Source organism: Larimichthys crocea, chromosome IX (genome assembly GCF_000972845.2).
Source record: "Larimichthys crocea isolate SSNF chromosome IX, L_crocea_2.0, whole genome shotgun sequence".
Taxonomy (NCBI): Eukaryota; Metazoa; Chordata; class Actinopteri; family Sciaenidae; genus Larimichthys; species Larimichthys crocea.
Genome location: NC_040019.1, coordinates 7,212,607 through 7,228,239, shown reverse-complemented (window position 1 = coordinate 7,228,239; position 15,633 = coordinate 7,212,607). Strand labels below are relative to the sequence as shown.

Here is a 15,633-nt window from a genome sequence, read left to right as displayed (position 1 = left end):
TAAGCCTGAATTTGGTCGATTGTAAGGACAAAGTTCATACGTTGTTTCTAGAGTCAAAGACCCTGCATGACCACACAGGTGTTTTCTATTATTCTTGCTGGACCTCTGCTCAAGTTAAAGATTTTACATGATGTCAACAAACTTTATGCGCTAATAAAAGTCCTGGGCTGTGTCTGAAATCCCTCCCTGTTCACCATATTGTGCTGCATTATATTTACCAGCCTGTATTTTCTGTCTGAACTCTTGAGTGTAAAATCTTTTGCACTACATAACGCCCTCACAAATTCCTGCAGCAGACGTTTCGACTTGTCATGATAGGAAAAGCACAGGTGTTATTGATAACATTAACAATGGCTCCATTTTAAGTCCCTGTAAGGCATGACAGTATGAAAGAGAGCCATCCCATCAAAACCAGGACCATGAAACTAAAGCAGCTAAATGTAATTCAGCCATCAGTTATTTTATTATTTACATGATGAATGAACAAGGGAGAACTTTGGGACACATTAATGAATGTTACAAAACCAACAGAAAAGTCTGTATACACCCAGTCCTGGATCGGCTATTGTCTGATTCGGCTTCCGGTGTAGCCAGCAATTATCTAGAAAAACATAATATCTGGGCCAAGATTTCCTCTGCAGTCTAATTAGTAACTTGATGCGTGAGAATGACAGCAGAGACACATTTCTGGGAACAGATATCTGCTTTAAAACAAGTTAAACAAAAGATAAATTGTAAAACACAAAATATCTTGGTCCCTTGCCTGCAAATTTTGATAGAAGTCAAACACTCCCAGTCTGAAAAGACCATAACTGACACTGTTACATCCAGCATTTTGTTAGATCTCTCACCATGTGTGTAACTTCCCCAGGGAAATATAAAATTACAGTTCAAGATATAGTTCAAGCTCAAGCTGTGTTTAATTTCACTGGATCGGGTGGAGGCAGCATTCAATGAACTCAGCGCAGAGACATACCACAAAACAAACAAAATAACAATATACTCTGCGTGCAATTTTGCATAATGTGCATGACAAAAAAACAAACCGATAAGATGTAGGTTTGAGGTGAGCTCCAACACACTGTGTTACTCAAACAACACTCGTTTAACAGTATTATGTTGCGTGCGGGAGGTTTTTGTCCTCACCTGAGTCCAAGCAAATAATGACAGCTATCTTTTACATGGCGTACTTCCCAAATGTCCTTGTTGGTTATGGGGTGCCGTTTGTAAAGCGTCTCGCTCTGAAAATAACAGCAACATTTTGTCACATTTAGCTAAAAACAATGTTTAAAAAACTGGTTTGAATTTTTGAGAGTCACTTTTTTGCACATTTAGAACAATATTTGTGAACTTAGAGATATTTTAAATATTTAAATCCAAATGTTAAATGTAAAATCTAAATGCTAAATCTAAATCTAAATCTAAATGTTAAACATAAATCTAAATGTTAAATATAAATCTAAATCTAAATGTTAAATATAAATCTAAATGTTAGATTAGATTTAGATTTATATTTAACATTTGGATTTAAATATTTAAAATATCTCTAAGTTCACAAATATTGTTCTAAATGTGCAAAAAAGTGACTCTCAAAAATTCAAACCAGTTTTTTAAACATTGTTTTTAGCTAAATGTGACAAAATGTTGCTGTTATTTTCAGAGCGAGACGCTTTACAAACGGCACCCCATAGTTGGTTTATTATTACGACTGATTAGCGATTGTTGATTTGTGATTAAATGGAATTTAGTTTTTCTATGATTAGCTCACTGCTAACCAAACTAGACAGAGGCTAGGTTAGCTTTTTGGAGCGAAAGTGTCACTAAAGCATAAAAGTATTTTATTCTCATTACCTTTATACTCTTTCTGACTCATTGTGTGTTTATTATACTGATTATGCGTTGTACTTTAACTCAAATTAAGCCCAATGCAACTAATTTGAGCGCTCAAGCTAGTTCTCTTGTGCTAACGTAACTCGTAACCTTTGGTTTAACTCTTGAATCTCGCTGTTTTTTAAGCGTTTTCACAGACATTCAATAAAAACCTCAAAGGCAATCTGCTATCGTCAACCTTTATTGAAAGTGTGTTCGGATAGCTTAGCTGCTTAGCTGTGCACATATAGCTGTGAATGTGAACCATCGGTGTGCAGCCTTTAAAGCTGTGGTTGTAAGTCTAAGTTTAAATCTTAAACTAGCACCAGTATTAAAAGATAATCCCCAAAGTGTGCTTTATATCCTAGTGGGATCCGGGTGGGAGAGGGTGGGAATGGTGAACTCACTGATGAATGTGTAAATTGAAGTGATATGCATATGTTCTGTATTTTTCATCTCTGTGGGAAACAAAACAATAAAACATATTTACAAAAAAAAAAAAAAAAAGACAATCCTTTGTCGCATGGTAAAGGCTCTGACAATAAGGACAATGAGGATTCACGGTGATGGATTATGCAAAAAAAAGGGATGGAAACAATTTCCCCATCTTTCTTCTCCATGTATTGCTCAACATATTGGTATGAACACATCTTATCACAAGACTGCAGTCTGCTCGATCAGTCTCACGGTGATATTCCAGAGGTCAAATTTTATAGCACTATGTGACTTAAATAAATCCTGACAGTCAGCCGCGCACGCTGCCAAAGATGTAACTCTTGTGGTTAACAGCTTCCTGCAGACAACTTTAGGGATAAAAGTCTCTGGCTGTCCAACTTTAGGATTTGTGTCCATGTTAATAGTTTTCAACATTTACTTTAACTGACTTTCCTAATTTTACCTTAAAAAATCATTTACTCATCCATGGAAATCAGACCTCTAATGCAATATGATGTATACATATATATTTATGTGATCTAATGAATATTCATTCACAAAATATACAGACTTGCATGTATAAAACACATGACGCAGCTGCAGAGCCACTGGATTTAAACTCATGATCATTGTTTTTCACTCTGGAAAGCAGTGAAAGATTAGTCTCTGATCAGGCAAAGGCTAAAAAGCAAGTTTATACTACTCCATAGCACATCGCAATGCTTGACTAATTTGTCTGACTTCTGATATTAGGAAGAAGTGTTCTGAAAAAATGAATAAGCTTAGCTCCAATAGCATTTAAAAGCCAAAGCTGTGCTTGCTACACTAAATATTCATTTCTAGACTTAAAAAAAAAGTCTTAGTTCATGGCACACGCCACTTGTTGAAGACTTAAATGTTGAGTTTTCACTGTGCAGGTGATGAATCGTCAGCATTAGAAAGTCACTTTAATTCTCACTCTGTTCAGGCTTAATTAAACAGAGGCACAGTGAGAAGGTCTTTTCAGGTTTCCATCCTGAGCTTAGATCCTCCTCCTCCTCCTCAACTCTTTGGTTCTTAATCATCCTCATCAGTGGTTCTCATGATTGGGGCGTGGAGGAGGGCGTGATGGAGGAGGCGCTCTACATGGGGGTGGGCCCTGAGGTGGAGGCGGGAGGGAGCCAGTTGGAGACGGGGGTATGGACTCTGGGCTCATGTTGGCTGGGGGCAGGGCTCTGTTCATAGGTGGTGTGTACCCGGGATGGGTGGTTGACGATGGAGGAGGAGTGGACGGTAGCGGGGGGAGTGTTGAAGTTGGCGAAGGTGGCAAATTGAAGAGGTTGCTGTCGTCTGATGCACGACGCTGGTAACTGTGGGGCAAAGTGTAGACGGGCGTGGAGGGATGGTTGTAGATGGGATATCGAGGAGCAGGGTAGGATTTGCTTCGGGTGAAGTTGATGCACTTGCCCTGTAATAAAGACGAACTGGTTGGTTCAGTGCATAAAAAGTAAATCTGTAAAGACACAAACCTGCAGTGTATTCCACGAACAATTCCTGAATCTACTGTGGCACAGAGATCGGCAGGTTTGGATAAGTACAGCTTTCAACAGATGGAAAGAGGAAATTCCTCTGTCAGTGAGTGTCATGGAAGGAAACAGCATTCCTGCCAGCTCCGCCGAGCTGACGCTGGGAGCTGGAGGAAGGCAGGCAGCTTCAACTCCTAATGACTTCTGCAGACAAGAAAATTCCTCCGGATAAGACTGCCGCTGTTTTTTTTCTACCTTTGTCTACAAACTATGCCACTTGAGGGTTTCCTTGAAGTCACTATTCTCATACTTTGATCCGGCTTTGACTTTTTAAAAATGTTTAGTGCGTGGAATAAGTGTAGATAATGCCACGCAGATAGGATTTCTACTCGGTTTCTACCATGTTCTTTGATCCAAACTTCTCTTTCCGCTCATTTCTAAAAGGTCGGTAATTTGAGCTCTGGTAAATTCCTAAATGTCTGCCTGCCAAAAGTTGACATAGTTGGTTCACAATCTTATTGATTGCTTTGTTTTGAGAGAACGCTTAAGCTTATCTGCTTATGCTGTTTTTCATTATTTCATCACGCCTTAACTTACTATTATTCTGTTGGCTTAAATGTCTTACCTTGTCTCCAGGATGAGGTCGCATCACAGACACTCGGTCATAACCTCTCCTCAGGAAGACACACAAAGCATCCAGTTTGCCCTGTTGAAAGATGATCACAGATGGAAGCCCAAAAGAAATGGTATTATACCAATAATCTCTGATAAAAACCACAATATCAGCAGAATATTTGTGTGGATTGGACAACAAAGCAGCAAAAACAAACTTGAAAACTTGAAATTTGAGTTAATGCCGCCAGACTGTATCTGCTCCACATTGTGCTCCAGATGTCTCTCTTTGATTCTTGCATAGGAAGATTTATACAGTAAAGACAGAGATAAACAAAGGGTGTATTTTGTCAGGAATGACACCCGCTCAACAGATTCCATATTCAAGGGTTAGCTGGGTTCATGCCTGGTTCTTATTACCAGCATCCTGCTGACTAATATGTCAGGAAACTAATTTTATTAACTATTTCCTGGTAACACATTGCTCCCAGAGACAATAAAAATGAAATATTTGTTAAGGTCATGGTGGATGTACATCATCATAAGGAAGAAGTCTAATGTCAAAACTAGCTTTAAAACATCTGGAATAATATTACATACGTGTGTTAACATTTGTGACACTGTGACAACTGAGCAAACTGAGGAAGACCATCAGATCTGGTTGAAAGCATAGTAAATAAGATGGTTTGTCAAGATGTTTTGCAGTTAGGGGTTAAATGAATTCAATAAATAATTGGAGCACCTTGATGGGAGAGTACCACTTCTGGGGGCGGATGGTTTTGTGCGTGGTGTAGTACGGTCGTGGTGGCTCGAATTCCTCTGCAGGCATTACAACTCGAGCATTTTTAGCTTTTTCCAGTTTGGCTCCTTCTTCAGTCGAGCCTTTATCTCCCCACCGGACCTGAACAGATACAGAAGTTATTTATTCAGAGTCAAATGGGTTGAAAATAGGAATATTACTGAAAATCAACTATCATATTTGGTTCCATATGGAGGCCAAGAGTGTTTATGTCAGCAGTGAAGCTCTTGTAATGACAATGTTGACCTTTTGGATGGTCCACCACTCCATTCATTGTTCCCAGATGATGAATCCTAATGACTCTGGTGATCCTCTTACCACAGGTTTGACAAGTTTCTCAAAAACAGATATTCATGTTGCTCAGAGGATGAATTAAAATAATTTTGGTGATTCCTTAACTTTTCCTATAGATTTTACTTAGCTTTTATAACTTTTACCTCTGCTCCCCACCCAATTAATCTAAAAATCAGCAAAGACGTGGAACGTTGGTGCACCTGAAGCGGGCTGAATGAAGCCTGGGTGCTCAAGCAAGCCATCTGTAACAGCACCTTCCTGTCAATCAAAGCAGCCATGCTGTTAATTATGCATCGTTTTAAGTCTAATGGAGACTGACTCTTTCTGCAGCCAGCCTTAAAAGGGTCGATCGACGAATTGAACTGCAGTTTTTGGCACTTCCACACTGCTTGGTTCCACCCTGATTGGTTTTCACATGTGTCTTGTTGTCCTATCATGACCTTTGTTCTGTCTTTGTCCCTGGTGTCCATGCTCCAAGTCTTTCTCAGTTCTGCATTTTTGTTTGTTTGGACCTCTGTTGATTGGATTCATCTTGGATTGTTGGACTTAGTTTGTTTTTGCCTGGACTGCACAGCCACCTTTTTATCATTTTGTGTTCACCAGTCTCTGTTTGTTCACTCTACCATCATGTCTACATTTGGGTTCACTTTTGTTGAAGTGAACTGTGACACAAAGCAATAATTAGTCCAATACTTTGACATTCCCATTAGTCTCACCTGTGCTTTTCTCTCTGAACATAGTAAACATTATACCTAAACATCAGCGTGTTAGCATTTGTCATTGTGAGCATGTTAGCACGACTTTTAGCGCTAGCATGGCTGTAGACTCTCATTACAATCCTACATCTTGTTATTTTGAGATTACAATTAAATTTTATTACGTCAGTGTAAGCTGGAACCTGCACAACAGTTGTTCTTTCCTTGAATATCCAGATGTTTGTAGCATGTCCTAAACCTAGTCCTTTTAAAATTCACAAGAAGTTGGCTCCCTTGCCTCAGACTTTAATTGCGTCAATTTATTTTCCACAGTTTCAGATTTTGGGATTTCTCCTAAACCTCTGGGAGAACATAGCAATTAGTTTTGAACCTGTTTTATTATATAAAACCCCCAAAATCCATCAGACCCATTGTCATAGGTAGTCTGCCTTTTCAAAACATAGTTATCTTGATGGTCAGCGTGACACTGAAAGAATCTAACGCAACTGTTAGGAATGATCATCACATCAGGAGTGAAGATTTACTCCCTTTGCAACTGCCACAGGCAAGCCACGAAGGATTTTACTTGGCAGTGAAAGCACTTAAATGAAGTTGTGCATAGTTTCCATCGCTCCGTTTGAAAGCGGCACTGCTTCCAAGTTCACAGCTCAGACTCCTCAGACTGCAGTCTGTAAAGCACTTCACACTGAGGGGGTGATTTCTGTCTCCTTGACCTTCTTCCTCTCAGTCACATCTGGTCCCTCTTGATCTGTGGACATCTCAGTCTCATTCTATTGTTCACCTCTTACCTAACTGACGGCTGCTCTCAGAAATCTCTTGACGTCATGACTCTGAACTTTTCTTTCCACTGCTTAGCTTATCCTTCTTTTACTCACAGAGATTGAGATGAAGTTCCTCAAGCAGAAAATTCCTAGTCTTTGCAAAAGATTTCACTGACAGACACATTCATGCCAAAGACAACCACAGGAAAATCATGCAAGCTTGCACGATCCTCACCTAAAAAAAAGTCAGATTCTTTGCTTTTACCAAACATTTGGTAGATCTGTTGTCTTTGCAGTTTACTGGCCAGATGGCCTCATCTCAACCCTTCGCTGGCTCTAGAAACTAGCCACAACAACAAAGTGACTCAGGCTCTTTCAGCATGGACTTGCCTACTCATCTCTTTTAGGGAATGAGTCGCTTCCAGTTTCTTTGTTTTTTTTGCTGTATTTGTGTTTGATCTCATGCCCCTGTATTTCAACAGATTCAAGCTTGCCATGTGTTTTTATCGATGAACCTGAAGCTGGTTGTCAGATGCAGAAATACAGTAGCTTCCCTTAATATGTTACGAATTTCATTATTAATACTGGAACAAGCAGAATGATGAGATGATGGTCTGATCTTAATTTAATGTACAAAAGATAGTATATTTAGTTTTCAAGTGTGTTTCAAATAGGACTGTTTTTAGCGAGGTCTCAAAAGAGATTTTGCAGTCTTGTATAATGATACTTCAGTGACAGGTGTGGCTTTTTTTTTGTTTTGGCTATTATAGTATCATTTTGCAGCTCTAATAGATTCATTTATACTGTGTACTATGCCCCTGAGTGTGATGAATATCACAATATATATAAATAATGTTCTAAACATAACTCTTGTAGTTACTGTTTAAGTTTCAGTACATGCGCTTAATATTTATTTTTTTGCAATCTGGGCCGTCTTTCACGCTTTCTACCTCCATTCTCTTGATGCCTCCGACTCCACGCCCTCCGTAGTACGAGGCGTCTACTGTGGGCCACCTTTTCTTGGGAAAACCATCCTCGTCATCCTAAAGAAAAAGGAAACATTATTCATGCTTTAAAGAGTAAAGCAAATAGTTGGGACTAAAGCTAAAGAACAGTCGTCATAAAAAGGTGAAGAAAACTACTTACAGAGTCGTCCTCTATTACTGGAGGAGGCGGCTCATGAATCACCTGCAAAAAAGGATATATTGTAAACCTCAAAGGGTGGCTGGTGTGTCGTAACTAAAACGCATTCACTATCAGAGGAGCCAATATGGCTGTCATACCACAGTGCAGCAGAGAGGCCAGAACCACCACAGCAGAGCGATGGTGAGCAGGAACATCAGGATGAGCAGAGCTATGGCCACGAAGGTCCCGTCAGACTATAAGGGAAAGGACATTAACAGGGTGAGTTACAATTATTGATTTCTGACTATGGTCATAGTAACAATGACAAAGATTTGGTCCAGTGTGTACAATTTAGTGACATCTAGCTGTGAAGTTGCAGATCACAACTGAATACCTCTTGCCTCACCTTCCTTTTCCGAGCATGTAGGAGAAGTCCCTATCTAGAGCCAGTGTTTGATTTGTCTGTTGTTGTCTGTACTGTTGGAACATGTTGTTGTAACATGGAGGAGGACAAGTGGACCCAACATATATATACATGAATGTATACTTCTGAATATTAGATTCCATGTCTGCCATATTCTGTAAATAAACCCCCTAAATCGCACACATTGGACCTTTAATGATGTTTTTTTATATATTTCAATACGACTTTCACGTTTAAAGAGCCATTGATGTGTTGAAGTGTTTTTGTGATACTGTGATTCTATATGGCCAGTGCTAAGAAGCATTCAGCATCCAAACAAAATGAAAGACTAGACTGATGTTCACAGAATATATTTAGCCATAAGATAATGTGTAAATGCAGCTTTGTCCGACATTGCACTTACACAAGCAACTGCAGTAATTGTGACAGAACTCGATATGAAGCTCAGGCCGTTATTCATGCTGACGTGGAGAGTGGCAGACCTGTAGAAACGGTAGAAGAGTAAAAGAGAGCGATAATAATTTCCTTTGTTTTGGTTGAAAAATGTTGGGACTGTGGCAATAAAAGACTGGAAAAGTTGTAAAATGCTAAAGGAAAACACCTGGTGGAGAAAAAAAAAGCCTTTGTAAAGTAAACATGGGGAGGAGTTCACCACTTTGTGAAAGACTGCTCTCACTAAATGCAAAGAATCTGTACATAATATCACTAAAAGACTCAGAGAATCAGAAGAAATCTCTGTACGCAAGGGACAAGGCTGAAAACCAATCGAAGGGCACTGCATCAAGAACAGATTCTGATTCTCTAGTGGACACCACTGCATGGGCTGAGGAACACTTCCAAAAAAACATCGCCTGTGAGCACATCCACAAATGCAAGTTGGACCTCTGCCATGCAAAGAGGACACCATATATAAACCAAATCCAGAAATGTAGCTGCCTCCTGTGGGCCAGAGCTCATTTAAGCAGGATTATGCACAAAAAATCTCCAGTTACGAACAACAACTGTTGTGTATAGTAAAACTGTATAGGTTGCTTATTGTATGAGATGCTGGCACAAAGCTATTTTAGTGAAAGGTTGCTTACGTTCCCTCTTTTTCCAGAACAGGAGCTGGACACAAAAGGTAGATATCTTTCACCACCAATGGTCTTTTCACTGGGGACATAGAATCAACACGAGAATGCTTTAATGAGAACATACTGCACATAGTAAGACAGATTACAAAATAAGTCAGGCTCAGTTGTGGAATAGAAAGTAGTGCAAACAATGCAAAGAAAAAGTTGATTTACTTTTCTCTAGCAGTCCTGAAACTTCAGCACATTCAAACCTCAAAATATTCTTTTTGTTATTAAATTCCTGGACTTCCTCTCCTTATGGAAAATGAAGCAAATGAGGGAGGGTTGTGGTTTATTTACCCTGGCTGAGTGAGTGTCTAGTGTGTGTGCAAAAGACAGTGCTCGTCACTGATGAGATCCACATTCCCCTTTAGACATCTGAGAAGCGCTGAGCGTTATACCAGCTGATACAAAGCGGGAGAAGATGGTGCTGATGGTTTTCGGGGGGGAGGACGGGGATTTAAATCATTGTGAGCCACAAAGAGCTGCTCTCTCCCTCACCCATCCCCATCTGTATGGGCCAAAACAAACTTGGCACAATGATCAATCCTTTAAAAACTGCTGCTTTTCTATTCTGTCTATTAATAGTTGGATACATTTTTGTGATGTTTGGATTCACACACCTAGATTGTTAATGCCTTCTGTCAATCACTTCACAAACTAATGTGGACAGCAGAGAATGAATTCATTTGCTCAACCTGATGTAGTCCACTTACAGTACCACACTATATCTAGGAGCTTTGTAATATTTACTATATGATGGCTTTAACAGCTTCTTCTTTCCTCTACACCTTTGTCTTTTATCCTCCATCAAGCGACATGCAACACGCTCTCTTCCAATAAACCACGTGTTACCTTTGAGCAGAGCCAGGCTAGCTGTTCCCTCTGTTTGCAATCACATCACTAAGCTGTGGCTGTAGCTTCATATTTTGTCTACCGATCTTCTCATCTAACTTTTAGCGCGAATGCAGGTTATTATGTAAAATAACCAAAACCTGCTCCTTAACTAAACTTTTGCAACAAATTTAGTTCCTTATCCAAGTCTTGCTATGATTTGGTTTTGACAAATTGTGCATTGATGTGTGTGTGAGGTTCTTTTTGTTTTGTTCTTTGACCTCAAGCTTTTACATTTGACATATGTAATGCTGTTACAGTGAACATACGGGCAAACATTAGCCTATTTACACATCCAGCAGACACAAAGCAACATTATGCATCTGAAGGCATGCGTATGGTGACCCAATGAATATAAGTAACGCTCACTTTGTTCAGCAGCTAGTTGCTGACCTTGTCTCTCTGCTCTTGTATTACCAAAACAATGAGCTGAAAGATGCTAAAATGCTCTGTAGAGCTAAGGGACTGCAGAATAGGTTAAAATTCAATGTGAATTTGCTCCTGTGAGTGACTCCTTTCACTGTTTATACAAAGAAAATCTGGATTAATGCAGTTTAAAGACACAAAAAACATTTTTTTTAAAAACACCCTAAGAAAGATAGAGAAAGTTTGTGAATGAAAATCTTGCAGCTTGTACTTACTCAGAGTAACTGTGTCATTGATGCGAAAGCTGCAGAGAACTTTCTGGACGTCTCGGGCGTGAAGGAAACCATTTCCTTTGACTACCACCTGGAAAGATTCTGAAGTGAAGGGATTAAATTGACCATTTATATGATTATTTCTTGCAGTAGGTTTTGCAATGTGCATTTTTGAACACGCCCCATTACAGCCATCAATATCAATCAATCAATATTCGGTATAAAATATATTTGTATGTATTTTTAGTTGCAGGCTTTTCCTCTCTACCTCCTTCACAGATGCTGGAGGGCTCTACGGCCAGGATCTCAATGCAGGATCTCTTCAGGATCTGAAAGGAAAATATATATTCAGATTCAGTTATATGATGTTGTATTTAATCAGGAATATGCATCTTAACGTGATATTATTGTGTCATGCTTGTGTCTTTCGTACCGAGTCAATGACGCCTTGTAGCGCCTCGAATCCATCATTCACAGGGAAGACGTGGTCCTTACTGTCAGCTATTGTTGAAAGCTGTCAGGAAATATGACAGAATGATTTTATATGTCTTAATTAATTGATCCACTGATTAAGTGGTTTATTTGTTGTCAGAATGATTTACCTGAGTTTCATTGAAGTCTTTCACTCCCACACAGTACACAGTGGCGCCCAACTGGCGTGCTCTGCTGGCCTGATTTAAAAGAAGACATTAAACAAACAAACAACAAGTTGCAGTTAAATGATGAATGCTCACTTAAGCACAGTGGGGAGACAGTGTTGTTGCTGCTGATGTTTTGTCTTTGACAGCTGCTGAAAAACATCTGGTGTGACATCATTTATAGGCCATAGAGGGCGATACAGCACATGTAACTGGATTTACCCTTTAAGTTCTCTTATTTTTAGATTTCCAAACATGATGTATGGCAGGTAGGTTTTAACGAGATATTAACTCATTAATAGTGAATTGATATGCTGTTTTCACCTCTCTTTGTGCCAGGTCAAACTGATTCTCTCTCAGTTCACCGTCCGTCAGGGCGATGATAACACTAGCTGTTCGGTAACCTGAAAGTCAGAGCCAGAAAAGAAACAATGTGAGCTGTTTGGAAAAATGTTTTGAACATAATTGTCATGTGATGGAAAGAGCAGCTGACTTTATGTTGTTATTTCTTTCTTCACATGATGATTTTTCCATCTGTCTGAATTGAGGGATAAGGACTCCTCTAGTAGAGGAATGATTAAGTGTTAAAAAGGAAAATACTCACCATCTCCAGTCCCGTAGTAGATTTGCTCGCTGGCCTGAGGGAGAAGTTTTGAGGCGTCAGTGGCTATAAATTTAAATGAGTCTCATTTTAAAGAAAATTGATGCTGAACTGTTGGACAAGTGGAATGAGTTCCCCATTGACTTAACAGATGGCTTACTCTTTGAAAACCTCTGTGCATGAAGGTGTCTCCTCCTGGCTGCACCATTCTCAGCTCCTCCAGTCCGGCTCGAATCTGCTCTCTGATCATTGACGTATCCCAGAGAATAAAATAAAAATGTATATTAATTAAACTAGAAGGAGATAGCACAGTTAATTAAGCTTAATATAAGAAAATACAACAGTGAAGATGTATGTGTGTACCTGTCTTCTGTTAGTGCCATGAGAGTCCTTCCTTCTGTTGAAAACACAATGAACGACATCCGCAACTGAGGACTGGACAAAGAAGAAGTGACTGTCAGGTTTTTACATTCCACCATATTTCTCTTCAAATTAGAATTTTTGTGTGGATCTACCTGATAAACTTGTGAGCCAAGTGGTCAACAAAGTAATATATCTCATTCCAGTAATGTTGCACACTGCCAGACCTGAGGAGAAGATTCAAGGAAGACCAATTAACTGTTTAGTTGTGTCATGAAACTCTCATAAGACAACCGTTGGGGTCCTAAACTCAAATTGTTTAGTGTTGCAAAGGACTTGCAAGAGACAAATTGATCACGCATAAAAAGTAGAATTCCCCTTTAAACCTTAGTTTGGATTTTTGAGATTGAGATCTGATCAAAGATTAATTCTTAGGTTGTGTTTACATTACAAGAGCTGCAACTAATTATTATTTATTATTAATTAATCTGCCGAATCATTACGTCTATAAAATCACAAATTCTGAGAGTCCAACATGAATCTTTAAATTACTCACTGTGTCTGCAAAACAGTTCAAAACACAAAGATTTTGAGTTTACTATCATATAAGACAAAGAAAAGCAGGAACATTTCACATTTGAGGTGCTAGAACTGGCTGTTTCCTTTGTATTTTTGCTTGAAAATGATTAATTGGTTATCAAAATTGTTATTTGTCCGATCTAAACAACTGTACATCCATGCATATGGTTACACGGCATTAAGAAATTGTTTAAATAACCAATCTGTTTTCCCTTTTAGTTTTTTGGCGCGGAGTTTTGATTTGTTATGCTGTAAAGTTGTTTATTGCTGCTGTCTGCGTGCCATGAGTCATCATTTTATGTACTGTATACGTGTACTGAATGAACCCATCTGTGTATTCATCACCGAAAAACCAGCGAGTTTCAGCCTTTGTGCTTCTTTGTGCTGATGCTTAATATTTCCACCTCTTCTCATGTGGCTCCGCAGCCACAGTTTTTAAATGCCAAACAAAAACTGAAGTGCCACGTCAGTTTCTCGGATGAGCTCGGCTTTATGTCAGGTCCTGATTTTGAAAACAGGTGCCGACTTGACCAAACAATCAGAGGAAGAATGCAGCTTTTAACGGAAAAGTCTGCAATTAAACAGAATTATGTGGCAAATATGCAACCTCCGCAGCCTCTTCTCACGCTGCACTCCCTTCTTCTTCTCTCTAACTTATGTTTTCATTTATCCTGTGATGTGAGTCCCACTGCACAGACAGCCAAAAACTCGGGATCTTTGGAACATCTGGCTCTAATGGAGAAAGGGTTCTGCGGACTGAAGCGAGAGAGAGCTGAAGTTGGTACTAGATTTGGGCTCCTGTCTGTGAAACGTGGCCACATTAAGCAATGATTTATCGTGTAAACAAACACTCTGTTAATTGTTACTACTTTTAAGTTGCTCATGCTGAATGTTTACTCTTACCTGACCTACAAAACAAAGAGCACATTACCTGACCCGTTCAGGAGCTTCACATTACCTTCATGACAGTTTAACAGGCTGGATAATTGAACCCTTATGTCTGCGTTCTCAGGGCATTCAAGTCTCTAGAAATCTGCTCCTGGGTTTGGCAACTAAAAGCTGAAGCAATTTGTCAGTTGGTTTATTGATAGACAGAAGATGTGTCTATTCATTTTAAGTACCAAAAATTAGTTGGTTACAACCTCTGCAATGTGATGATTGTCTCTGTTTTATATCATTGCAAAGTGAATATATTTCAATTTTGACCAAAAAAAGAAGAAATCTGAAGACTTCATCTGGGACTGTGATGAGTACTTTTCACTATTTTCCAAAGTGTTATCAATCAAACCACTAATCAATAATCCACAGATTAATCAATAATGTAAATAATTGTTAGTTGCAGCCTTAGTTTGTAGAAAGACATTGGATTGCAGTGCTACTGGCTTGGTTTACTCCTCAGTTTCAACAATTGGAAAATGATGCAGCTATAAAATGTTGTGGTTGATACTCACCACACACGCTGAACCACAAGAGATCAGCAGATCAGATGACTGAATGTTTTTGATTTAACCTTTCGCAAACCTCCCTAACAAAGATCTGAACAAATGACAGCTCAAAATAAACATACATATCCACATGTGCAAGTCACATGACTCTCACATGATTCTCTTTGTTTGTAGCGAGCCCGAAACCTGTCCTAATTTGACTTCACAAGATAAACACAAGAGAGTGCGGTAGCACAGATTTTTCATGCAAGTAGCCGACTAATGCCCCTCGAGATCATCTTGAGTGCACCTGTGTCTTAAAAACAATCTGAGATGAGCCAAGTGCTCAATATTAAAAGCATTCCTCTGTGATCAAATAATAAAAAAAATAAATAGTAGCACTCACTTGTCCAAAACAAAGTATAGGTCAAATCCTCCGTAGCAGGACGACCCTGCTTCCCTCCTGTCATGGATCTGTCCTGCACCACCGGCCACCAGGACCGCCACCAGTATGCCCAGTTCCACACCAAGCAGGACCTGCCTGCACCAACACTGGGACATCACCCCAAGTTTAAGAGAAAGCACCAGCTCAGCCAAAGAGAAGGTAATAATAAATACTCTCCGGCTGGAGATTATAGTCCACTTTCCCCTCTCACAGCACACTGATGTAGTCAGCCATGCTGTGCAGAGCAAACTCCATTAAACACTCCTCTCTGGATCAGTGTCCCATCTCCTCAGCAGCAGATGTGTGCTGGCAGAGGAGGAGTGAAGCTGGTGGGACTGGGTCTTTCTTTCCTTCTCTCGCTCCACACTAAACCACTTTAACACACAGTGCCATGAGATCACA

The 15,633-nt window shown here is 39.5% G+C and overlaps 1 protein-coding gene across 1 annotated transcript; it reads right to left on the bottom strand.

Annotated features, from left to right (window-relative positions):
* Nucleotides 1-2,057: 2,057 nt before the first annotated feature.
* Nucleotides 2,058-15,626, bottom strand: antxr1b (ANTXR cell adhesion molecule 1b). Its single transcript, XM_027282038.1, has 18 exons — nt 15,193-15,626; nt 12,939-13,010; nt 12,787-12,858; nt 12,584-12,665; nt 12,427-12,460; nt 12,147-12,226; nt 11,787-11,855; nt 11,618-11,698; nt 11,453-11,513; nt 11,188-11,286; nt 9,623-9,692; nt 8,944-9,022; nt 8,275-8,370; nt 8,138-8,179; nt 7,942-8,034; nt 5,164-5,322; nt 4,435-4,515; nt 2,058-3,751 (listed from the first exon to the last, which is right to left on the bottom strand). Exons 1-18 carry the CDS (start codon nt 15,345-15,347, stop codon nt 3,374-3,376), a joined length of 1,803 nt encoding a protein of 600 aa, XP_027137839.1. The 5' UTR covers nt 15,348-15,626; the 3' UTR covers nt 2,058-3,373.
* Between the last annotated feature and the right edge of the window lie 7 nt (nt 15,627-15,633).